At 43.5% G+C, this 27,228-nt stretch overlaps 1 protein-coding gene across 1 annotated transcript in view; it reads right to left on the bottom strand.

Annotated features, from left to right (window-relative positions):
* LOC106564801 (voltage-gated delayed rectifier potassium channel KCNH1) overlaps positions 1 to 27,228 on the bottom strand; it is a 77,758-nt gene that overhangs the window by 29,790 nt on the left and 20,740 nt on the right. Inside the window, exons 9-10 of the mRNA XM_014131207.3 lie at positions 22,772 to 22,971; positions 15,663 to 15,915 (exon numbers count right to left, since the gene is read on the bottom strand). Coding sequence (XP_013986682.2) covers positions 15,663 to 15,915; positions 22,772 to 22,971 — 453 coding nt within the window. The remainder of the gene's footprint in view (positions 1 to 15,662; positions 15,916 to 22,771; positions 22,972 to 27,228) is intronic.

Raw genomic sequence — 27,228 nt, 5'->3', positions numbered from 1 at the left:
CTATTTGTCACCTGTTAAACTGAATCTAAACTGAGATTCGCGAGCAGTCGCACCACGCTTCGCTCCACAGGTAATATTCCACTTCGCTACATTACAACGGCTTGATTTGTTTGATCTGAGCAATTCTTCTTAGCTAGCTACATAGCCGTCTTTGTATCAAAGATAATTGTGTAGTTTAGAGTAACTGAGTAATTATCGAGGCTAGCTATCTTCGTCCTCCTAACGTAGTCAACACTGCTAGCTGCTAGCTAGCTAGCTAGCTAGTCATCACTGTTAGCTAGCCAACTTCTACCGACTAACAGCACCGCAGAAACTATTACATTACAACGCAACGACTTGATTAGTGTGGTGTTAGTGTTAGTTAGCCAGCTACATAGTTGTCTGTGCTGTCTCTGTATCTAAGATAATTGTGTAGCTTGAGTTTGAGTATTATCGAGGTGTGCTAGCCAGCCGCGACGCGGCGCCAGACTTACTCAACACACCTAGTCATCATTAACCCACTGCCAGATAGCCATCCGTTACCGACTAGCAGCGCTGTAGTTACTAATACTTCACAACGGAACGATTTGACTAGTGCAGTGTTACCTAGCGAGCTACCTAGTTGTCTTTGTCATAGCTTGATAATTGTTAATTGATAATTGTTAGCTAGCCAGCCATCGAGGTTAGCTAGCCAGCTATTTCCGTCCCCCGCGACGCCATTTTCCCTAACCTAGCCAACTATTACCGACGAGCAGCATTGTTGAAACTAAATACACTACAAGGAACGTCTTGATTAGTGTTATGTTAGCTAGCTAGCTACAAAGTTGCTTTGTATCATGACAAGGTGTAGTACTGAAACTACCGAGGTTACCTAGCCAGCTACACGTTCAAAGTCAACAACGCAGCCACTGCTAGCTAGCCTACTCCACCAGCCAGCAGTACTGTATCATTTTAGTCAATAACATTTTTGCAACGTAAGCTTAACTTCCTGAACATTCGAGACGTGTAGTCCACTTGTCACTCCAATCTCATTTGCATTAGCGTAGCCTCTTCTGTAGCTTGTCTACTATGTGTCCGCCTATCCCTGTTCTCTCTCCTCTGCACAGGCCATACAAACGCTCCACACCGCGTGGCCGCTGCCGCTCTAACCTGGTGGTCCCAGCGTGCACGACCCACGTGGAGTTCCAGGGCTCCGGCAGCCTCTGGAACTGCCGGTCTGCGGCCAACAAGGCTGAGTTCATCTCAGCCTATGCTACCCTCCAGTCCCTAGACTTCCTGGCGCTGACGGAAACATGGATCACCACAGATAACACTGCTACTCCTACTGCTCTCTCCTCGTCTGACTACGTGTTCTCGCATACCCCTAGAGCATCGAGCCAGCGGGGTGGTGGCACTGGAATCCTCATCTCTCCCAAGTGGACATTCTCTCTTTCTCCCCTGACCCATCTGTCTATCTCCTCATTTGAATTCCATGCTGTCACAGTTACCAGCCCTTTCAAGCTTAACATCCTTATCATTTATCGCCCTCCAGGTTCCCTTGGAGAGTTCATCAATGAGCTTGACGCCTTGATAAGTTCCTTTCCTGAGGATGGCTCACCTCTCACAGTTCTGGGTGACTTTAACCTCCCCACGTCTACCTTCGACTCATTCCTCTCTGCCTCCTTCTTTCCACTCCTCTCCTCTTTCGACCTCACCCTCTCACCTTCCCCCCCTACTCACAAGGCAGGCAATACGCTTGACCTCATCTTTACTAGATGCTGTTCTTCCACTAATCTCATTGCAACTCCCCTCCAAGTCTCCGACCACTACCTTGTATCCTTTTCCCTCTCGCTCTCATCCAACACTTCTCACTCTCCCCCTACTCGGATGGTATTGCGCCGTCCCAACCTTCGCTCTCTCTCTCCCGCTACTCTCTCCTCTTCCATCCTATCATCTCTTCCCTCTGCTCAAACCTTCTCCAACCTATCTCCTGATTCTGCCTCCTCAACCCTCCTCTCCTCCCTCTCTGCATCCTTTGATTTCCTCTGTCCCCTATCCTCCAGGCCGGCTCGGTCCTCCCCTCCTGCTTCGTGGCTCGACGACTCACTGCGAGCTCACAGAACAGGGCTCCGGGCAGCCGAGCGGAAATGGAGGAAAACTCGCCTCCCTGCGGACCTGGCATCCTTTCACTCCCTCCTCTCTACATTTTCCTCTTCTGTCTCTGCTGCTAAAGCCACTTTCTACCACTCTAAACTCCAAGCATCTGCCTCTAACCCTAGGAAGCTCTTTGCTACCTTCTCCTCCCTCCTTAATCCTCCTCCCCCTCCCCCCCCCCTCCTCCCTCTCTGCGGATGACTTCGTCAACCATTTTGAAAAGAAGGTTGACGACATCCGATCCTCGTTTGCTAAGTCAAACGACACTGCTGGTCCTGCTCACACTGCCCTACCCTGTGCTTTGACCTCTTTCTCCCCCCTCTCTCCAGATGAACTCTCGCGTCTTGTGACGGCCGGCCGCCCAACAACCTGCCCACTTGACCCTATCCCCTCCTCTCTTCTCCAGACCATTTCCGGAGACCTTCTCCCCTACCTCACCTCGCTCATCAACGCATCCTTGACCGCTGGCTACGTCCCTTCCGTCTTCAAGAGAGCGAGAGTTGCACCCCTTCTGAAAAAACCTACACTCGATCCCTCCGATGTCAACAACTACAGGCCAGTATCCCTTCTTTCCTTTCTCTCCAAAACTCTTGAACGCGCCGTGCTTGGCCAGCTCTCTTGCTATCTCTCTCAGAATGACCTTCTTGATCCTAATCAGTCAGGTTTCAAGACTGGGCATTCAACTGAGACTGCTCTTCTCTGTGTCACGGAGGCTCTCCGCACTGCTAAAGCTAACTCTCTCTCCTCTGCTCTCATCCTTCTAGACCTATCTGCTGCCTTTGATACCGTGAACCATCAGATCCTCCTCTCCACCCTCTCCGAGCTGGGCATCTCCGGCACCGCGCACGCTTGGATTGCATCCTACCTGACAGGTCGCTCCTACCAGGTGGCGTGGCGAGAATCTGTCTCCGCACCACGTGCTCTCACCACTGGTGTCCCCCAGGGCTCTGTTCTTGGCCCACTCCTATTCTCGCTATACACCAAGTCACTTGGCTCTGTCATATCCTCACATGGTCTCTCATATCATTGCTATGCAGACGACACACAATTAATCTTCTCCTTTCCCCCTTCTGACAACCAGGTGGCGAATCGCATCTCTGCATGTCTGGCAGACATATCAGTGTGGATGACGGATCACCACCTCAAGCTGAACCTCGGCAAGACGGAGCTGCTCTTCCTCCCGGGGAAGGACTGCCCGTTCCATGATCTCGCCATCACGGTTGACAACTCCCTTGTGTCCTCCTCCCAGAGTGCTAAGAGCCTTGGCGTGACCCTGGACAACACCCTGTCGTTCTCCACCAACATCAAGGCGGTGACCCGATCCTGTAGGTTCATGCTCTACAACATTCGCAGAGTACGACCCTGCCTCACACAGGAAGCGGCGCAGGTCCTAATCCAGGCACTTGTCATCTCCCGTCTGGATTACTGCAACTCGCTGTTGGCTGGGCTCCCTGCCTGTGCCATTAAACCCCTACAACTCATCCAGAACGCCGCAGCCCGTCTGGTGTTCAACCTTCCCAAGTTCTCTCACGTCACCCCGCTCCTCCGCTCTCTCCACTGGCTTCCAGTCGAAGCTCGCATCCGCTACAAGACCATGGTGCTTGCCTACGGAGCTGTGAGGGGAACGGCACCTCCGTACCTTCAGGCTCTGATCAGGCCCTACACCCAAACAAGGGCACTCCGTTCATCCACCTCTGGCCTGCTCGCCTCCCTACCTCTGAGGAAGCACAGTTCCCGCTCAGCCCAGTCAAAACTGTTCGCTGCTCTGGCACCCCAATGGTGGAACAAGCTCCCTCACGACGCCAGGACAGCGGAGTCAATCACCACCTTCCGGAGACACCTGAAACCCCACCTCTTCAAGGAATACCTGGGATAGGATAAAGTAATCCTTCTAACCCCCCCCTTAAAAGATTTAGATGCACTATTGTAAAGTGGTTGTTCCACTGGATATTATAGGTGAATGCACCAATTTGTAAGTCGCTCTGGATAAGAGCGTCTGCTAAATGACTAAAATGTAAAAATGTAAAATGTTCTAACAAGCACGTGTATCTGTAGTTGGTGTTCTTTAACTCTGAAATGCACTACACTGTGTAAGACAAAACCCACAAAGTAAAGACAACAGGCAAATGCATATGCGGTCTCAATGTCTAAATAGTGACAGCAAGGCTAGTTCAAACTGCAGTAGGATAGTTCTCCTCACAGGTGAGTGAATCAGCCCATGCTTGGTGAATGGCACGTGGTTGATCTCTTAGAGCAGGAAACAGGATAGCTGAGTAAATCATGTGAGACAAAAGTGAGAGACAAGAATGAATAAAACAAATCACAGCAAAGGAATGTAGTTTGTGAGCTAGAAAATAAACATCTTGACAGTCTGAGGCAGGGTGCTCTGCATTCATCCTCCAACTATTGACAGGGATAATGTGGCATTTCTTATGAATCAATATGAATTAAATTAGTGGGTCCTGCCTTGATGACTGAATTAGATTTACACTACTAGTCCTATAGATTTTTGTAGTCTTAAATTATTACTTGAAATAAACTGATAGCTAAAATGCTCCTCATCTCAGAATGACATGCTAGCTAGTGATAAAGCTATCTGCTTCTGCTAGCTAGCAACATATCTACTTGTTGTAACTAGCTAGCTAACTAGCAAGCTAGCTACATTACTAATGTTTCTGTGTTCTAAATTGGGAGTAATTTTACAGCTTGCATTGATGGTATCGTGTTTCTATAACTAAATAGTTAGATTACAAAAAGCACTTTACCTGATAGCAGTTTGTCGGACAGCGATCTCCCTCGAGGATTCACCATCCTTGGGTCAAGATGGTTTTCCAAGATGGCGTAGCAGTTCAGACGTCCTTTGTCCTCCTCTTGTCGTGTCCCGTGTATATATATATTTACATATTTTCTTCGCATATCTTTTTACATATTTTTTTTTCTTCGAAAAACTCAACCTCAAAACACTCTCCTGCAACCCACCTCACCAATTATTTAAAAAAAGTATTATTTACCTCAATTCTGAAATCCACAACAGAAGCGAGGTTAGTTCACTGGCTAACGTTGGAGTTCAGCTAGCCACGGTTAGCGGTCCTCAGCTATCCATTAGCTCGAAAAGCTATCGCCAGTTTTTGTACAGCGCGACTCAGACCAGAGCATACCGGACCTATTCTCTCTCCATATCCCCGGATTTCTACCGCTGGCTCTGGACATTTACACCTGGATCTTGCAGCTAGCTAGCTACCTGAGTGACTATTGGCAACATCGGTCCCGGAGTTAACATAAATGATTCCGGAGCTAGCCAGCTGAAGAGTTCCATCAGCCACTCCTCCACTCCTGGGCTATTCCGGAGCTAGCCAGCTGAAGAGTTCCATCAGCCTCTCCTGGGCTACAATCACCTATCCGGACCCGTTTTACTGCCGATGCGGAGCCCCATCGGGGCTTCACGACTGGACCACCGACGTTATCTGCCTGAGAGAGTTATCCAACTGGCCCCTCCGTCGCGACGTAACCTGAAAGCCCATCTGCGGCCCGCTAATCATTAGCTGTCTTATCGGCTGCTATCTGAATAGGTCTATCGGACCATTTTCTTGGGCCACTATAACTAACTATTTTGCCAATTGGACTGGTCCCCCCTTCCACACGGAACCCCACTAATCTACAGACGGAAATGCACGAGGTGGCTAAAAACAGACCTCTCTCCATATTCTACCAGCTTGCTACCTATGGCTCGGCTAGCTATCTAATTCTCACTGGACCCTTTGATCTCTCGGCTAAGCATGCCTCTCCTTAATGTCAATATGCCTTGTCCATTGCTGTTCTGGTTAGTGTTTATTGGCTTATTTCACTGTAGAGCCTCTAGCCCTGCTCATTATACCTTATCCAACCTCTCAGTTCCTCCACCCACACATGCTATGACATCTTCTGGTTTCAATTATGTTTCTAGAGACAATATCTCTCTCATCATCACTAAATGCCTAGGTTTACCTCCACTGTATTCACATCCTACCATACCTTTGTCTGTACATTATACCTTGAAGCTATTTTATCGCCCCCAGAAACCTGCTCCTTTTTCTCTCTATTCCGGACGTCACAGACAACCAATTCTTATAGCTTTTAGCCGTACCCTTATCCTCATCCTTCTCTGTTCCTCTGGTGATGTAGAGTTGAATCCAGGCCCTGCAGTGCCTAGCTCCACTCCTACTCCCCAGGCGCTCTCTTTTGATGACTTCTGTAACCGTAATAGCCTTGGTTTCATGCATGTTAACATTAGAAGCCTCCTCCCTAATTTTGTTTTATTCACTGCTTTAGCACACTCTGCCAACACGGATGTCCTAGCCGTGTCTGAATCCTGGCTTAGGAAGTCCACCAAAAACTCTGAAATCTTCATCCCTAACTACAACGTTTTCAGACAAGATAGAACGGCCAAAGGGGGCGGTGTTGCAATCTACTGCAGAGATAGCCTGCATAGTTCTGTCCTACTATCCAGGTCTGTACCCAAACAATTTGAACTTCTACTTTTAAAAATCCATCTCTCTAAAAACAAGTCTCTCACCGTTGCCGCCTGCTATAGAACACCCTCGGCCCCCAGCTGTGCTCTGGACACCATATGTGAACTGATTGCCCCCCATCTATCTTCAGAGCTCATGCTACTAGGTGACCTAAACTGGGACATGCTTAACACCCCAGCCATCCTACAATCCAAGCTTGACGCCCTCAATCTCACACAAATTATTAATGAACCCACCAGGTACCACCCCAAAGCCGTAAACACTGGCACCCTCATAGATATCATCCTAACCAACTTGCCCTCTAAATACACCTCTGCTGTTTTCAACCAAGATCTCAGCGATCACTGCCTCATTGCCTGCGTCCGTAATGGGTCAGCGGTCAAACGACCTCCACTCATCACTGTCAAACGCTCCCTGAAACATTTCAGCAAGCAAGCCTTTCTAATCGACCTGGCCCTGGTATCCTGGAAGGATATTGACCTCATCCCGTCAGTAGAGGATGCCTGGTTATTTAAAAAAAATGCCTTCCTCACCATCTTAAATAAGCATGCCCCATTCAAGAAATTTAGAACCAGGAACAGATATAGCCCTTGGTTCTCCCCAGACCTGACTGCCCTTAACCAACACAAAAACATCCTATGGCGTTCTGCATTAGCATCGAACAGCCCCCGTGATATGCAACTTTTCAGGGAAGTTAGAAACCAATATACACAGGCAGCTAGAAAAGCCAAGGCTAGCTTTTTCAAGCAGAAATTTGCTTCCTGCAACCCAAACTCAAAAATGTTCTGGGACATTGTAAAGTCCATGGAGAATAAGAACACCTCCTCCCAACTGCCCACTGCACTGAGGATAGGAAACTCTGTCACCACCGATAAACCCACTATAATTGAGAATTTCAATAAGCATTTTTCTACGGCTGGCCATGCTTTCCACCTGGCTACCCCTATTGCAGTCAACAGCACTGCACCCCACACAGCTACTCGCCCAAGCCTCCCCATTTCTCCTTCTCCCAAATCCATACAGCTGATGTTCTGAAAGAGCTACAAAATCTGGACCCCTACAAATCAGCTGGGCTAGACAATCTGGACCCTTTCTTTCTAAAATTATCTGCCGAAATTATTGCAACCCCTATTACTAGCCTGTTCAACCTCTCTTTCGTGTCGTCTGAGACTCCCATAGATTGGAAAGCAGCTGCTGTCATCCCCCTCTTCAAAGGAGGGGACACTCTTGACCCAAATTGCTACAGACCTATATCCTTCCTACCCTGCCTTTCTAAGGTCTTCGAAAGTCAAGTCAACAAACAGATTACCGACCATTTCGAATCCCACCTCACCTTCTCCACTATGCAATCTGGTTTCAGAGCTGGTCATGGGTGCACCTCAGCCACGCTCAAGGTCCTAAACGATATCGTAACCGCCATCGATAAGAAACAATACTGTGCTGCCGTATTCATTGATCTGGCCAAAGCTTTCCACTCTGTCAATCACCACATCCTCATCGGCAGACTCAACAGCCTTGGTTTCTCTAATGATTGCATCGCCTGGTTCACCAACTACTTCTCTGATAGAGTTCAGTGTGTCAAATAGGAGGGCCTGTTGTCCGGACCTCTGGCAGTCTCTATGGGGGTGCCACAGGGTTCAATTCTTGGGCCAACTCTTTTCTCTGGATACATCAATGATGTCGCTCTTGCTGCTGGTGAGTCTCTGATCCACCTCTACGCAGACGACACCATTCTGTATACTTCTGGCCCTTCTTTGGACACTGTTAACAACCCTCCAGACGAGCTTCAATGCCATACAACTCGCCTTCCGTGGCCTCCAACTGCTCCTAAATACAAGTAAAACTAAATGCATGCTCTTCAACCGATCGCTGCCTGCACCTGCCCGCCTGTCCAGCATCACTACTCTGGACGGTTCTGACTTAGAATATGTGGACAACTACAAATACCTAGGTGTCTGGTTAGACTGTAAACTCTTCTTCCAGACTCACATCAAACATCTCCAATCCAAAGTTAAATCTAGAATTGGCTTCCTATTTCGCAACAAAGCATCCTTCACTCATGCTGCCAAACATACCCTCGTAAAACTGACCATCCTACCGATCCTCGACTTCGGCGATGTCATTTACAAAATAGCCTCCAATACCCTACTCAACAAACTGGATGCAGCCTATCACAGTGCCATCCGTTTTGTCACCAAAGCCCCATATACTACCCACCACTGCGACCTGTACGCTCTCGTTGGCTGGCCTTCGCTTCATAATCGTCGTCAAACCCACTGGCTCCAGGTCATCTACAAGACCCTGCTAGGTAAAGTCCCCCCTTATCTCCGCTCACTGGTCACCATAGCAGCACCCACCTGTAGCACACACTCCAGCAGGTATATCTCTCTGGTCACCCCCAAAGCCAATTCCTCCTTTGGCCGTCTCTCCTTCCAGTTCTCTGCTGCCTATGACTGGAACGAACTACAAAAATCTCTGAAACTGGAAACACTTATCTCCCTCACTAGCTTTAAGCACCAGCTGTCAGAGCAGCTCACAGATCACTGCACCTGTACATAGGCCATCTATAATTTAGCCCAAACAACTACCTCTTCTACTACTGTATTTATTTATTTAATTTATTTTTGCTCCTTTGCACCCCATTATTTCTATTTCTACTTTGCACTTTCTTCTACTACAAATTTACCATTCCAGTGTTTTTACTTGCTATATTGTATTTACTTTGCCACCATGGCCTTTTTTGCCTTTACCTCCCTTATCTCACCTCATTTGCTCACATTGTACATAGACTTATTTTCCTACTGTATTATTGACTGTATGTTTGTTTTACTCCATGTGTAACTGTGGTGTTGTATGTTATCGAACTGCTTTGCTTTATCTTGGCCAGGTCGCAATTGTAAATGAGAACTTGTTCTCAACTTGCCTACCTGTTTAAATAAAGGTGAAATAAAAATAAAATAAATAAAATCTGTTTACTACCTTTAGATACGGACAACGTGATTGGCTGACATAATCAGCAGAGAGAGTACACAAGTTTTCATTCGTTTACAGTTTAGTACTCGTGATGTTTGCCTATCCAGCTAGCGAACATAAAAGTATTTTTTTTAAATGTGCAAGAATTTACATTACCAACCAACAGAAATACATATACACAATATATAAAAACCAGCTCCTGCCTCAATAGAGTTTCGATCATTTTGAAAACTAAATCATAGCTTGCTACAGCCCACCACCTATATGAGGTAAAAGAAAATTGCGACTGAAAACGATAATTTCCTGGGGAGTTACTTCTTGCCTGGACCTCGGTGCAGTCAAGAAAAAAAAAAAACACTTGAGATTTAAAGGCACGGCTGTTACTACAATTTCAATTTCAGGTTAAAAAAAAATAGATAAAACAAGTGTAAAAAAAGAAGGAAATTGTATGTACATTTCAGCCGTTTCAAAAACATTGCTATTACAATTTTGCTGTAAGAGTGTTGGCTCAACGAGACAATTCTGTTTACATTACAGTGCTTAGAGGGGGGCAACTGTTGGGAGAGTGTCGTGCTACCTCCGGAGGTAGCAGTCGAAACGTGACAAGCTCGCAAGTTTACATTCCGGTATATGTGTAGCTGAGTGTATTACTGCAAAAAGTCTAGTGAAAAAGTCTAGTGAAGACCCTCTTAGTGCGGGATATTCTCCTGCTCATTTCTTGAAGGTTAAGTCCCAGCTAGAGGGAGAGAGCAATCCAAATATTTATCCCTCGCGTAAATATGAGCTCCATCGTGATAACCAGTCTTCTCGCTTGACGATTTGGAGGAAAAAACAATCATCGAAAGGATGCAGAGAGCAGCCCTAGAGTATTGTAAATTCATCATCCCACTTCCTACCAGCGTTTTTCTGTCACAGTGACACAGCTAATCTCTGTGAGGATGAGTTATCAGACCATCATGCGTCTGACAGAGGTCTGACTCAAGAGTCCCCCTTCTCCTCCCCCACTATGTCTGAAGGAACCAAGAAAAAGGTTCTCTGTGTTGTAAGTCTATTTGGAAGACACTACATGAACACAGCATAACACCTGCAAAAGCAATTGATATATTTTTTAAATGCTTATATCACACAAGCATTTGAAAATAATATCAACCACTACAGGTTGACACAAATATGGCATGTTTGTTCCTATATAGTGGGCGGCTAAGCTGAAAAACTTTGACTCAATGGTAATAGAGCATGGGTTTCAAATCTGGTCCGGGACCTTCCTAAACTGAAACTATTTTTCCTAGCCCAAAACTATAATACCTGATTTACCTAATCAACTAGTCATCGAGCCCTTGTGGTTGGGATTTGGTGCGGTAGTGTTGGGATAGAACAAAACCTGGGCAGCCAGTCTGGGATGACCCAAGTAGCTAAATTGAAAGCAAAGTGAAAATGAGTGCAAAGCTGCCTGTTATGAGTGCAATGAGTTCCAACGCAACCTATCATAAACATAAAGCCCCCAGCTACTATCCAATCAAAGCCACATTGACATTATCCCACCCCTGGTTACCCAATATTGGCTTAAAAGGCCAAACGTAACACAATATCTCCAATTCATTTCCAGCGATTTTACCCGTCTGTCTGTTTGATGCGCACGTTTGTCTATCACTTCATAGTAGTGATGGGTCGTTCGCGAACGAGTCAGCTCTAAGAGCCGGCTCTTGTAGGTGAACGTTGGGAGCCGGCTCCCATATCAGAAGAGCCAAATCTATTTATATAAAAAATAAAAAATTAAGATATGAATAATCAAAATATTTAAATGAATAGAATTAACTAATTCAAAGAACGAAAAAAGAAATAAAATAATATAGGCCTAAATGCTCAAGCGCACACATTCGTTCTGACTGTCTGCTCAGACTAACAGCCTCACCTGTTGTTCCTGTCAATCAGACACGCAGTGTCAACCAATGAACCAAAGATGCGTGAGGGAGGGCCGAGCCAACTCACTCACAGTCACACACTTAGCAGCCGAGGAGAGAGAGGAAGGACAGCTGTGAAAACAACAGCTGGAAAATTAGTCAGAAGCACAGTAGCATTTGGATGCATTTTAATAATGTAGACAATGTTAGAGCACAGTGTAGAATTTGCCAAAACAAAATCTCATATAAAGCCGGTTCTACGCACAACCTACACCGGCATATGCGAACTGTGCACCCAACTGTGAAGCTAGCTGTAGCGGAGCTTCGAGAAACTAGCGGGCCTACTAGTGATAGTGGTGGAGCCAGCACCTCCACACGTGGAGATGTATCCACTCAGTCAAGTAGGCCTACTCCGCGACCCACAGCAACGCAGTCTTCTATGGACCAGTTTATGATAAAGTCTATGTCTGTAGCAAAACACGGCCAAATTGATATGGCATTGGTTAAAATGATTGCCACCGATTTCCAGCCATTTTCGATTATGGAGGACAGAGGTTTTTAGAAATTATAGCAATAGTCTAAATCCAATGTACACAATTCCAAGTAGGAAAACCCTTTCAAAATCACTTATTCCTAAACTGTACGAGAGCACACAGGCTTCAGTGAGGGAAAGAGTCCAAAAAGCTACTACAGTTTGCCTTACCACTGACTGCTGGACATCAAGGGTAACCACTTCTTACATGTCGGTTACACGCCACTTCATTGAAGATTTTTTTTTAATGTCTAGCTGTCTTCTGGACTGCTTTGAGTTCAGCAACAGACACACCTCAGAGAACTTGGTAGAGGAACTGTTGAGAGTGGCCAGAGAATGGCAAGTAGATGGAAAAGTGGTCTGTTGTGTTAACGACAATGCAGCTAACATAACCAATGCCATGAAAATTGTAAAATGGACCCATCATCCATGTCTTGCCCACACAATCAACCTTATTGTAAGAGATGCTCTGAAGGTGATGAAGCCCACTGTGGACAAAGTGAAAGCAGCTGTGGAATACTTCCACAGGAGCACAGTAGGTGCTGAAAAACTAAAGTCTACACAATGCCAGATGGGGATGCCTGAGCTGAGGCCTAAACAAGACTGCACTACAAGGTGGAATTCAACATTGTATATGTTGAAGCGGTTTCTTGAGTCAAAGGATGCCATCATCTCTACCCTGGCCATTGTCAATGCACCTGTTGATGCTCTGACCCAAGAGGAATGGGAGGTGGTGGAGGAAGTGTGCAGAGTCCTGGAACCCTTTGAGCAGGTCACTGTGGAGTTCAGTGGAGAGAGGTACAGTAAGCAGTTATTACTACATCATTATTTAATCCAGTATTATATATGTATATGAGCAGTAGATGAGAATGTAGTATCAGTAGACAAAACATGAACCTGAACTAATAAGTTACTGTTATCTCTTTTCAGCTATGTGACAGCCTCAAAAATGACACTACTGTGTAAGGGTCTGCAGCGAATCACAGCCAACCACCAGAGAGAAGCAAATGTAACCACAAGACATGTGACAGAGTTGAGGGACACCCTATGTTCATCAATGGACAGAACGTTCCACAGAATGGAATATAATCACGTGCTATCAGAAACCGCTGCACTTACACAGTAGTGTGCCAGAGCGATTGATGCCAGAGCGATTGATGTGGCTCTTCAAAGAATAACCTCATCAAAAGGGAGGGACAGCCCCAGCAGTCAGCTGGCTCAAGTACCAGGGCAACAAGAAAAAGAGGGATCAGATGGAGCAGAAGCACCAGCAGTAGTGCCACAAACGTCTGCTGTTTGACGAGAGAGCAACTGGGGATGCAGCACGAAGGAATCCCTCAGCAGATGCCATAATGGAGGTCCAATCCTGTTTGGAGGAGCCCCTCCTCCAAAGATCTGCAGACCCTCTGAGCTGGTTGAAGAACAAGGCCTCTGTCTGTCTACCCACGGCTTACTAAAGTCATGACAGGGAGACTGCATATTGGCCACATCCGTTCTCAAAAACGGGACAAATAATTACTGAGAGAAGAAACCGCATCAGCCCCTCGAAAGTGAGGCAGCTTGCATTTCTGAATGCAAATCTCTCATAAAAGCAAAATATGGTCAGCATTGCTGTGTGCTGCTGGTTATAACATGGCAATAAAGAAGAAAAACGGACCCGGAAGTGTTTAAAGTATCAAAACAAAACTAAATGACAGCATAGGTTTCAAGTATCATGCTAGCTAGACTTGCGTTTTAGCCCGGGAGAAGTTACAGGAGAGACAGGTGGGACGAAAGTAACACAATGTAAACTGATGAGCACATGCCATGGTCTCCTCTAGTTCATATTGCTTTTATAGTGTTAGCAAAGTACAGTATAAACAAGTGACCATATAATTATATATGACATTAGAATTATGCCTTAGTCAATTGACTTGATGTATCAGTTAAAAACAGTGGTCAAAAATATCTTTATGATTCTGGTGGTCAATTACCTTATGTCAAGCCATGGAAATGCATGATGAATTTGCAGTTTGTGAAGAGAATAAAGACATTTATTCTATCACGAGGAGCGTGCATGACAAGGATTACTGGAGCGCACCTGATTGGAAGGGCTAATTTTGAACATGTTTAAACAATTGTGAAAATTGTGAAAAAAAATCCTTTTAAAGTGAGATGAGAAAATATGGTTAATATATAACTATTATGTAATCTATCTTTGTCCGATTTAATATTATAAGGCAAAATATTGTGGTAGCGCAAAATTGCGATGTTGTTTTTTCATTTATTTCCATTTTGATGTAATAAAAAAAATAAAAAGTAGTTCTCATGCTAGAAAAGGTTGGAGAATCCTGCTGTACACCTACAGTGCCTTTTAAATGAAAATGTGACCAAGTTCTCTTCACATCAGGTTCCAGTCTCAAAGTATCATTTCAGAAAGTGTCCTTTTGTCTTCATTTGACTTCTCATGTGGTTAAACATAACAGATATAGGATCTTAATTATTATTATTTGTTTTATTGTTACATACTGTACACTGGAGAGGTGCAGTGAAATGTGTTGTTTTTACAGGGTCAGACATAGTAGTACGGTGCCCCTGGTGCAAATTATGTTTAAGTGCATTGGTCAAGGGCACCTCAACTGTTTTTTTTACTTTTCGGTTACTGGCCCAACGATCTAACCAGTAAGCTACCCGCCGCCCTGTTTGACCACCCTGTTGCAGAAGAACTTTCCTGCAATGCGGATATTTTTAACTTGTAGCATATGAGGTTTAAAAAAGGCTTCTGAAGTTTGTAAATTCCACTTTCAAATTTCAGACTCAATTTTCAGACTGGATTACATCATAATCTACATAATAATTCACATTTCCTGTTGCTGCAGGATGATTTTCCTGCTGTAGCAAATTGAAACGGGCTCAAATTAAGATCCTACATCTGTACGTCACCTCCTGAGATTCACACAAAGCTGATTTTGTTTATTACAGTTAGGACTACTACTGTTTGCTTGGACACTGCTAATTTTCACAACATTCGTTTCCGCATAATAACGGATTCACGAGAATCGCCCTAAGGGGTTGCATAGATATTGTCATGGCTCTTATCAAAAAAATTACTTCATGCATAAAAATAGAGTTTGCTCCAATATAGGCCCTTGAGCATACTTCCTGAACAGATTGTATAGAGAATAGGAACGCTTTTATTCACTTTTCATTAAAAAGAAGCACAGATGTAATTTGCTACTTTGAGGCTGGTTTACGCTTTAAAGCAGCAGACGTGAACCCACATCAAGGGGTGGATCTCGGCAGTCAGAGTCTCCAGTGTCGTCTTGAATACTAATGTGATGCAATACCTTACAGCCAGGTGTACACAAACAGGAAACAAATGTTTTTCAGCACAATCCACTTTACTCTGACCTCAATTTCACCAAATGAGCAATAATCCAGGTCCATCAATGCTCTATGCATTTAAAGGTCACTAAGCGTGATATGGACATGAAAACATACCATTTTAGTATGCAATTGTTTTCGAGTGTCAGATTTTGACTATACATACAGATACCAAAGATGGCCTCTTGGCCATGTCTCCCTCTTGTCTTCTGGCCTCAATGGCACTTCCTGGATAAATTAAGGTTTCAAAATTAAGAATAAATAAACCCTCACCTAATATGGCCACAACCTCATCGTCCTGGATGACCTCCAAGGACCCGGACACCACAAAGCAGAGACTGTCTACGCTTTCGCCCGCGTGGTAGATGAGGTCTCCGGGGGCACTGTGGATGGTCTGGAACTCCATGGCCAAGGCCCGTAGGCACCCGTCACTCGCCAGTCGGAAGGCTGGGTGCTCCTTGAACACCTTTCTGTTAAGATGGACGCAAATGTCCGCCCGCATGTCCTTGGGGCAGATCTGCAACACCTGCGCAAGACGAAGGTTACTTATACATATTCACGAATTGGTTGTGGTATTTTCCTCAAGGAGTTGATAAACCTCAACAAATAGGGCACTGACAGCTGTCAGTGTAGCTAGTTAGCATGCTAACCTTATCTAGCTATCTTGCTAACCTTGTCTAACTAGCTAATGTTATTGTGTTGCATTTTATTTTATAGAATTTTTTTACTACATCATATTCAAAAGATTAGCCAGCTGGCTCTATGGCTGGTTCTGGAGCTGGATTTGTCATAAGCATTTATTTAGGGAAAAGTTTGCCACAGATGGAAGCCACTGCCCTATCTTTGACTTCGCCATATATTGTTATCTACAAAGTTTTGGCATCGTTCATAAATTGCGGCCGCAAATCCACCTTATAAATAGATGAAATGATAAGATGACGCTCCAGTAATATGGTTCACTATTGAAAGATAGCTGATATGCGTGTTTATACATTGTAATGGACATGGTGCAATCTTTGGCAGGAAGGTTTCTCGCAGCAAAGCCAAGTCAGCCTGGGCTCACAGGGGAAGTGAAATTATAGCCTACAATGACTGCTCATGATCATGCACGCCGCAACGACATGTTCAGTTGAAGTCGGAAGTTTAAATACACTTAGGTTGGAGTCATTAAAACTCGTTTTTCAACCACTCCACAAATTTCTTGTTAATTAACAAACTATAGTTTTGGCAAGTCGGTTAGGACATCTACTTTGTGCATAACACAAGTAATTTTTCCAACAATTGTTTACAGACAGATTATTTTACTTATAATTCACTGTATCACAATTCTAGTGGGTCAGAAGTTTACATACACTAAGTTGACTGTGCCTTTAAACAGTTTGGAAAATTCCAGAAAATGATGTCATGGCTTTAGAAGCTTCTGTTAGGCTAATTTACATCATTTGAGTCAATTGGAGGTGTACCTGTGGATGTATTTCAAGGCCTACATTCAAACTCAGTGCCTCTTTGCTTGACATCATGGGAAAATAAAAAGAAATCAGCCAAGACCTCAGAAGAAAATGTAGACCTCCACAAGTCTGGTTCATCCTTGGGAGCAATTTCCAAACGCCTGAAAGTACCACGTTCAACTGTACAAACAATAGTACGCAAGTATAAACACCATGGGACCACGCAGCCGACATACTGCTCAGGAAGGAGACGCGTTCTGTCTCCTAGAGATGAACGTACTTTGGTGCGAAAAGTGAAAATCAATCCCAGAACAACAGCAAAGGAACTTGTGAAGATGCTGGAGGAAACAAGTACAAAAGTATCTATATCCATAGTAAAACGAGTCCTATATCAACATAACGTGAAAGGCTGCTCAACAAGGAAGAAGCCACTGCTCCAAAACCGCCATTAAAAAGCCAGACTACGGTTTACAACTACACATGGGGACAAAGAGCGTACTTTTTGGAGAAATGTCCTCTGGTTTGATGAAACAAAAATAGAACTGTTTGACCATAATGACCATCGTTATGTTTGGAGGAAAAAGGGGGAGGCTTGCAAGCCGAAGAACACCATGCCATCCGTGAAGCACGGGGGTGGCAGCATCATGTTGTGGGGGTGCTTTGCTGCAAGAGGGACTGGTGCACTTCACAAAATAGATGGCATCATGAGGAAAGAAAATTATGTGGATAGATTGAAGCAACATCTCAACACATCAGTCAGGAAGTTAAAGCTTGGTCGCAAATGGGTCTTCCAAATGGACAATGACCCCAAGCATACTTCCAAAGTTGTGGCAAAATGGCTTAAGGACAACAACGTCAAGGCATTGAAGTGGCCATCACAAAGCCCTGACCTCAATGCCATAGAAAATTTGTGGGCAGAACTGAAAAGGCGTGTGCGAGCAAGGAGGCTTACAAACCTGACTCAGTTACACCAGCTCTGTCAGGAGGAATGGGCCAAAATTCACCCAACTTATTGTGGGAAGCTACCCAAAACGTTTGACCCAAGTTAAACAATTTAAAGGCAATGCTACCAAATACTAATTGAGTGTACGTTAACTTCTGACCCACTGGGAATGTGATGAAAGAAATAAAAGCTGAAATAAATCACATTTCACATTCTTAAAATAAAGTGGTGATCCTAACTGACCTAAGACAGCGATTTTTTACTAGGATTACATGTCAGGAATTGTGAAAAACTGAGTTTAAATGTATTTGGCTAAGGTGTATGTAAACTTCCGACTTCAGCTGTAACTATAAGTTCCTCAAATTTTCTTTTGCGGGTGCCTTTTCATTATCTGGATAGAAACGTGTGGTTTCTAGCTAACGCTACACCGATCAAAGCAGTGGAGCGTGTAGTAAAGCAAAACTTTAGTGGTCAAAAACATTGATCTTGGGGCAACAGGGGGAGCGGGTTTGCAAAATGCTATCATACAGTATCATGCAATTACACTGTTTTATAAAATGGTCCCGTATATATTTTTTTAATACAGACTAGCTAAATAAAAAGTGGAGTTGAAAAAACATACGTTTGCACCCCCTGTTTTAATTTGCTCCATGGCTCAGGCAGCCAATTGGTCACAAGGCTGTTTGGATCATCTCAGTAGCGAAGAGTAATAACTTTGCAGCTGTTTCTGATTAATAAACAATGTCATGCTGGTGGGTGGTAACATTAAAATAAAATCCAGCCCTGAAACATAGGCTGACAATAATGTTTATGTCATATCATAGGAAAAGACACCGCATTCACACAGATGGGCAGTTCAAATTTGTCACTTCAAGCCCAAAGATATCATACTTTGCTAAAAATGATGACTTATTGACTTAAATCGTTGTGCAACATAATGGGTAAGCTCTGGCCATAGTATTTCAGCTCAAAAAAGTGGATTTCTACTGGTGTGGGCATTTAAAAAAGGTTTGAATGAAACGACAAGTCGAAAATAAGCTAAAACTTCCCCCCAAGAAGAATGATCCATTTAACATCAACTTCAAAGGGGTGAATCTATGCAAATGTCTCTCCCTGTTCTGGGAATAGGGGGCCAATTGCACATGATTACCTCTGCACCTCTTATTGTGTCAAATGTTAAGAGGTCATACCCAACAGGCATTTGCAGGACCAGGTCAGGAATAATTATAATTTAGGATGAGCGAGAAGACAATTAGGACCGGTAATGTTGAAATATGACAGTAGATGACAGAACATCAGATTGTATTTGTAGTTCAGTATGAATCTATTCCCTTTTGACATAATACAATAATAATAATAAATTCTAGCGATGTGCATCATTCCCTTTCAAGATGATTCGATGCGTATCTAGATGCATGGGCTCTGATACGATACAGGAACACTAAGTTTTATTTTGAAATGATTTGGTGCGATTCGGGTGAATTAGAGAATGAATTGATGCGATATGATTCGATGCACTAATATTTGTTGCATAAACACATTCATTTTCCATTCTAAATTAAAATCTGCTGCTGATGGAGCTCTTGAGCTGGATCTGTCTGAGTTGATGTGTACATGTGCATGTGGAAATTATGCTATGGTGTATACCAGGGCTGCCCAACCCTCTTCCTGGAGATCTACTGTCCTGTGGGTTTACAGTCCAACCCTAATTTAACACACCCGATTCTACTAATTAGCTGCTCAACAAGACCTTAACTAGCTGAATCAGATATTCTAAATTAGGGTTGGACTGAAAACCTACAGGACAGTAGATCTCCAGGAAGAGGGTTGGGCAGCCCTGGTGTATACTATGTAGGCACCTAATCTGAGCCATAAAGGAGACTTGCCATCTACCACCCCACTATCAGATTACCACCCACTAATTAACTTGTCATTTTTGCAGATTAAGTGTTTGAGCTAGTAATGTAAATGTATCATTATTTATCATTTACAAATTAGCTATGACATAGACAATAAATATATAGCACAATTTTGGATCATTCAATCTCAAAATTGAATGGTTTTGACCGTTTGGAAGTGTAGTGAGTTTATTTTCTCCTCCCACTTTAGCCATGCTTAGTGCACTTCCCAAAAGGGATTCCTCGTTATGAAATGATGAACTTTAACCTGTATGTCTAAAAATGACCATATACACTGATTGTTTAAAGTAAAACTAACCACACTATTGCTGATGGGTTTTGTGCAGCAAAACTATTGCTGAACAATCTAAATCAAATCTATTGTAAACCCCGCTCAGTGGGTACAGTGGCTTGCGAAAGTATTCACCCCCCTTGGCATTTTTCCTGTTTTGTTGCCTTACAACCTGGAATTAAAATGTATTTTTTGGGGGGTTGTATCATTTGATTTACACAACATGCCTACCACTTTGAAGATGCAAAATATTTTTTTGTGTGAAACAAACAAGAAATAAGACAAAAAAAACTGAAAACTTGAGCGTGCATAACTATTCACCCACCCCAAAGTCAATACTTTTTGCAGCAATTACAGCTGTAAGTCCATATGTCTCTATAAGCTTGGCACATCTAGCCACTGGGATTTTTGCCCATTCTTCAAGGCAAAACTGCTCCAGCTCCTTCAAGTTGGATGGGTTCCGCTGGTGTACAGCAATCTTTAAGTCATACCACAGATTCTCAATTGGATTGAGATCTGGGATTTGACTAGGCCATTCCAAGACATTTAAATGTTTCCCCTTAAACCACTCGAGTGTTGCTTTAGCAGTATGCTTAGGGTCATTGTCCTGCTGGAAGGTGAACCTCTGTCCCAGTTTCAAATCTCTGGAAGACTGAAACAGGTTTCCCTCAAGAATTTCCCTGTATTTAGCGCCATCCATCATTCCTTCAATTCTGACCAGTTTCCTAGTCCCTGCCAATTAAAAATATCCCCACAGCATGTTGCTGCCACCACCATGCTTCACTGTGGGGATGGTGTTCTCGGGTTGATGAGAAGTGTTGGGTTTGCGCCAGACATTTTCCTTGATGGCCAAAAAGCTTATTTTTAGTCTCATCTGACCAGAGCACCTCCCAGATGACTTTTGGCGAACACCAAACGTGTTTGCTTATTATTTTTTTTAAGCAATGGATTTTTTTCTGGCCACTCTTCCGTAAATCCCAGCTCTGTGGAGTCTACGGCTTCAAGTGGTCCTATGGACAGATACTCCAATCTCCACTGTGGAGCTTTGCAGCTCCTTCAGGGTTATCTTTGGTCTCTTTGTTGCCTCTCTGATTAATGCCCTCCTTGCCTGGTCCGTGAGTTTTGGTGGGCGGCCCTCTCTTGGCAGGTTTGTTGTTGTGCCATAGTCTTTCCATTTTTTTTTATAATAAATTGAATGGTACTCCGTGGGATGTTCAAAGTTTCGGATATTTTTTTTATAACCCAACCCTGATCTGTACTTCTCCACAACTTTGTCCCTGTTTGGAGAGCTCCTTGGTCTTCATGGTGTCGCTTGCTTGGTGATGCCCCTTGCTTAGTGGTGTTGCAGACTCTGGGGCCTTTCAGAACTGATGTATATTTACATTTACATTTAAGTCATTTAGCAGACGCTCTTATCCAGAGCGACTTACAAATTGGTGCATTCACCTTATAATATCCAGTGGAACAACCACTTTACAATAGTGCATCTAAATCTTTTAAGGGGGGGGGGGTTAGAAGGATTACTTTATCCTATCCCAGGTATTCCTTAAAGAGGTGGGGTTTCAGGTGTCTCCGGAAGGTGGTGATTGACTCCGCTGTCCTGGCGTCGTGAGGGAGCTTGTTCCACCATTGGGGTGCCAGAGCAGCGAACAGTTTTGACTGGGCTGAGCGGGAACTGTGCTGCCTCAGAGGTAGGGAGGCGAGCAGGTATATATACTGAGATCATGTGACAGATCATGTGACACTTAGATTGCACACAGGTGGACTTTATTTAACTAATTATGTGACTTCTGAAGGAAATTGGTTGCGCCAGATCTTATTTAGGGGCTTCATAGCAAAGGGGGTGAATACATATGCACGCACCACCTTTCCGTTTTAAATCTTTTAGAATTTTTGGAACGTTTTTTTTATTTATTTCACTTCACCAATTTGGACTATTTACATGAAATCCAAATAAAAATCTATTGAAATTACAGGTTGTAATGCAACAAAATAGGAAAAACGCCAAGTGGGATGAATACTTTTGCAAGGCACTGTATACCTAGATGAGAGTTGTGTTTCTGGTAGCTTACTTTTATTCTGGTTAAAACACAATTTTCAACAGTGCATTGATAACAATAACCTAGCAAATTACATAGGTTGTCACTCAACTAATAAACCCTAATTTCACCCAAACCATTTTAGCATTCGAACACAGATGTGCAAGATCAGGAACAGGCCTTCTACCTCGCTTTGGTCAGCGCACGAAGCTGGGCACAGTGTGCAGTTTGACTACGCTACTGATATTCCATGGGGTTGTTCGGCATGCAAAATGACTTGTAGATCAATGACTGTCAACAGTGACATGCTTTTATTTTGACACTGAAGGAGAGGACACATCAGTTGTCACAAAATATGAGGTCGTTTTGGAAGGTAAAAAGAAAGTAATATGAGAAAAAAATGTTAGGGAATCGGCGATTCGTAACGTTTGAATTGATTTTCTGACCAATGCATGATACATTTGGATCGGTATGGGGTCCGAGGACTGATGCAGTCATATCTTAAACGTTTGAATCGGGTGCCGATGAGTATCGGTAAATTGTTTCATCCCTAATAAATTGTATCAATATAATAATAATTATAATAAATGCATAATAATGGTATAACAACGATAATATAATACCACCAACACATACCAGTAATATCCATGGTGAGGCATAACTTTTGCTTCCTCTCACAGACCAACTTAGCCATAAAATAAAGATGTATACTGTAAGATGGTAACAAAATGGTATGGAAGATTTGTGCAACGTTTGCGTTACCTTGTCTGTATCGATGCCTCTAGACATGGACCATGTGGAGACAATGTAGTCCATGACGCGTTCGCTGAGGCCCTTGGGCACCTGGTAGAGCTTGAGGAAGTCGCGGACGCTGTTGAGCATCTCGTGGTAGCGGTTGGTGTTGGCGTACATCTGCTGGAAGATGGTAGTCACGTTACCGAAGATGGTGGCGTACAGGAGTGCTGGAAAAAAAACAAGAAAGAGTGTGGTCAATGTACTGGCAAATATGGCATACTGTAGATGTGTCAACAAAAGGATTCTAGCAAACGCTCCAAGGGACCCTTAAAATGATGAGCTGGTGAGAATAATGGTTCGAGTTTATTAGCATTTTTCCACTGACAAGACTGTTCAGTGTATTATTAATTGTGAAAGAACAGAGCACTAGAGACCCAAAGGAACCATCCTTGATGTTTTCTCTTGGCAGACAACAGTCTGTAAATCTATCACAATAATATCCCCATATTCACAGTCATAACTTGGAAACATCATTACGCGCCCTTGCAAATGCAGCGATGTGTGTAACAAAACAATAGTGGCATGTTACATTCATCATATCTTCTTTTCCATGGACATTATCCCTCCATTGGTCATAATGGGCTTTTGGAGATGGTCTGTAAACACAAATGGTGTCATGCTCTCTCTCACTTCCCACTGACTGCTAACCAATCAGCAATCGCTCATTCTGTGTCTCAATCCCGCAGCTAGCCAATCAATATTGGCTCTCACAATTCATACCCAAGTCAGCACTTTGCCTGAGAATGTGTCACCCTATTCCCCTTCCAGTGTCCCACTCCTCCACAGCAGGGTCAGAGAAATCGATAGAGGTCCTGTCAACAATTAGTGATGACACTGGTGGCATCCATTTTCAAGGGAAGTGAAACATAGTGCTCGTTTTCATTCGTTCAGGTGGCACACCATAATCACTGGCTTTATTATAACCAAGGGGTCATCATAATTGTTATAGGGGATATTGTGCAACCTTGCAAAGGACATTTTAGAAGGTGGATGACATGACTATATTATTGAAGCTGCGGTGTTGTTGTTGACGCTATCGGTCCTCACAGAGGCGGCGAGCGAGCACAACAGGTAAACAGTCAGGGGGACGAGAGAGGGCCTGTCAGATACACAATGGGGCGACGCTCAGAACCATTAGGCTGGGCTAAAAACGTCTGTGTCATTTTTCCAGCACAGCAGTAATGAGTGACGGGCCAAATAGACCTGTCTGATCAAGCCACACAACTGAATTATGGGTAGCCGCCTGGGATAAAAATGCAACAGTATACTGTTGACTCCTGTTACATGCAACAGCTTGGGACTGTCTTGGCAACATACACTAAGCTGGATCATTCAGTTATCAGAAGCAATGTCAAGGATCTCTCTATTTGCTCCATTTATCTTTCTCTCGATCCTGACTATTGTCCCTGCCCCTGAAAAACATCCCCACAGCATGATGCTGCCACCACCATGCTTCACCATAGGGATTGTATTGGTCAGGTAATGAGCAGTGCCTGGTTTCATCCAGACGTGACGTTTGGCATTCAGGCCAAAGTGTTCCATCTTGGTTTCATCAGACCAAAGAATCTTGTTTCTCATGGTCAGAGTCCTTTAGGTGCCTTTTGGCAAACTCCAAGTGGGCTGTCATGTGCTTTTTACTGAGAAGTGGCTTCCGAGTGCTGCAGAGATGGTTGTCCTTCTGGAAGGTTCTCCCATCTCTACAGAGAAACTCTGGAGCACTGTCAGAGTGACCATCGGGTACTTGGTCACCTCCCTGACCAAGGCCCTTCTCCCCCGATTGCTCAGTTTGGCCGGGCAGCCAGCTCTAGGAAGAGTGGTTCTTGTGGTTCCAAACTTCTTCCATTTGAGAATGATGGAGGCCACTGTGTTCTTGGGGACCTTCAATGCTGCAGAATGTTTTTCATACGCTTCTCCAGATCTGTGCCTCGACACAATCATGTCTTGGAGCTCTACGGACAATTCCTTCGACCTCATGGCTTTATTTTTGCTCTGATATGCACTGTCAACTGTGGGATCTTATATAGACAAGTGTGTACCTTTCCAAATAATTTCCAACACATTGAATTTCCCACAGGACTCCAATCAAGTTGTAGAAACATCTCAAGGATGATCCGTGGAAACAGGATGCATCTGAGCTCAATTTCGAAACTCATAGCAAAGGGTCTGAATACTTAAATAAGGTATGTTTTTTATTTTTTATAAATTTGCTAAATATTGTAAAAACCTGTTTTCACTTTGTGGTATTGTATTGTGTGTAGATTGATGCGAAAAAATTATAATTAAATACATTTTTTAATAAGGCTGTAACGTAACAAAATGTGGAAAAGGGAAGAGGTCTGAATACTTTCCAAATGCACTGTATGTATGTATGTAGATATATGTGTGTGTGTCTGTATATATATATATATATATATATATATATATATATATATATATATATATATATATATATGTCACAAGCGTCGATGAAAGGTGACCAAAACGCAGCGGGTATAGTGCTCATCTTCTTTTATTATTAATAAAGTGAACACTTAAACGAAAACAATAAACCGACAATCAACAGTTCTGCAAGGTACACAGACTATACAGGAAGCAACCACCCACAAAAACACAGGAAAAACAGGCTGCCTAAGTATGGCTTCCAATCAGAGACAACGAAAGACACCTCCCTCTGATTGGAAGACATACCTGGCCACACATAGAAAAAGAAACATAGAAATAGAAAACTAGAACCAAAATCCCCTAGAAACAAAAAACCCCAAAACACACAAAACAAACACCCCCTGCCACGCCCTGACCATACTACAATTACAAATGACCCCTTCACTGGTCAGGACGTGACAATATGTATGTATATATACAGTTGAAGTCAGAAGTTTACGTACACCTTAGCCAAATACATTTAATCTCAGTTTTTCACAATTCCTGACATTTAATCCTAGTAAAAATTCTCTGTCTTAGGTCAGATAGGATCACCACTTAATTTTAAGAATGTGAAATGTCATAATAATAGTAGAGAGAATAATTTATTTCAGCTTTTATTTCTTTCAGTGGGTCAGAAGTTTACATACACTCAATTAGTATTTGGTAGCATTGCCTTTAAATTGTTTAACTTGGGTCAAAACGTTTTGGGTAGCGTTCCACAAGCTTCCCACAATAAGTTGGGTGAATTTTGGCCCATTCCTCCTGACAGAGCTGGTGTAACTGAGTCAGGTTTGTAAGGCTCCTTGCTCAAACACACTTTCTCAGTTCTGCCCACAAATTTTCTATAGGCTTGAGGTCAGGGCTTTGTGATGGCCATTCCAATACCTTGACTTTGTTGTCCTTAAGCTATTTTGCCACACCTTTGGAAGTATGCTTGGGGCCATTGTCCATTTGGAAGACCCATTTGCGACCAAGCTTTAACTTCCTGACTGATGTCTTGAGATGTTGCTTCAATATATCCACATCGTTTCCCTTCCTCATGTCCCTCCTGCAGCAAAGCACCCCCACAACATGATGCTGCCACCCCCATGCTTCACGGTTGGGATGGTGTTCTTCGGCTTGCAAGCGTCCCCCTTTTTCCTCCAAACATAAGGATGGTCATTATGGCCAAACAGTTCTATTTTTGTTTCATCTCGCCAGAGGACATTTCTCCAGAAAGTATGATCTCTGTCCCCATGTGCAGTTGCAAACCCTAGTCTGGCTTTTTAATGGAGGTTTTGGAGCAGTGGCTTCTTCCTTGCTGAGCGGCCTTTCAGTTTATGTCGATATAGGACTCGTTTTACTGTGGATATAGATACTTTTGTACCTGTTTCCTCCAGCATCTTCACAAGGTCCTTTGCTGTTGTTCTGGGATTGATTTGAACTTTTCACACCAAAGTATGTTCATCTCTAGGAGACAGAACGCGTCTCCTTCCTGAGCGGTATGACGGCTGCGTGGTCCCATGGTGTTTATACTTGCGTACTATTGTTTGTACAGATGAACGTGATACCTTCAGGCTTTTGGAAATTGCTCCCAAGGATGAACCAGACTTGTGGAGGTCTACAATATTTTTTCTAAGGTTTTGCCTGATTTCTTTTGATTTTCCCATGATGTCAAGCAAAGAGGCACTGAGTTTGAATGTAGGCCTTGAAATACATCCACAGGTACACCTCCAATTGACTCAAATTATGTCAATTAACAGAAGCTTCTAAAGCCATGACATCATTTTCTGGAATTAAAGCACAGGAATTGATGAGCTTGGAGGGTATTATGGTGTTGAAGGCACCATAGTACACTGGAATTTTGATACAGTGAAATAATCTGTAAACAATTGTTGGAAAAATTACTTGTGTCATGCACAAAGTAGATGTCTTAACCGACTTGCCAAAACTATAGTTTGTTAACAAGAAATTTGTGGAGTGGTTGAAAAATGAATTTTAATGACTCCAACCTAAGTGTA

This window comes from Salmo salar, chromosome 12 (assembly GCF_965601325.2).
Source record: "Salmo salar chromosome 12, fSalSal1, whole genome shotgun sequence".
Classification (NCBI taxonomy): Eukaryota; Metazoa; Chordata; class Actinopteri; order Salmoniformes; family Salmonidae; genus Salmo; species Salmo salar.
This window is presented reverse-complemented; position numbering and strand designations above follow the sequence as displayed.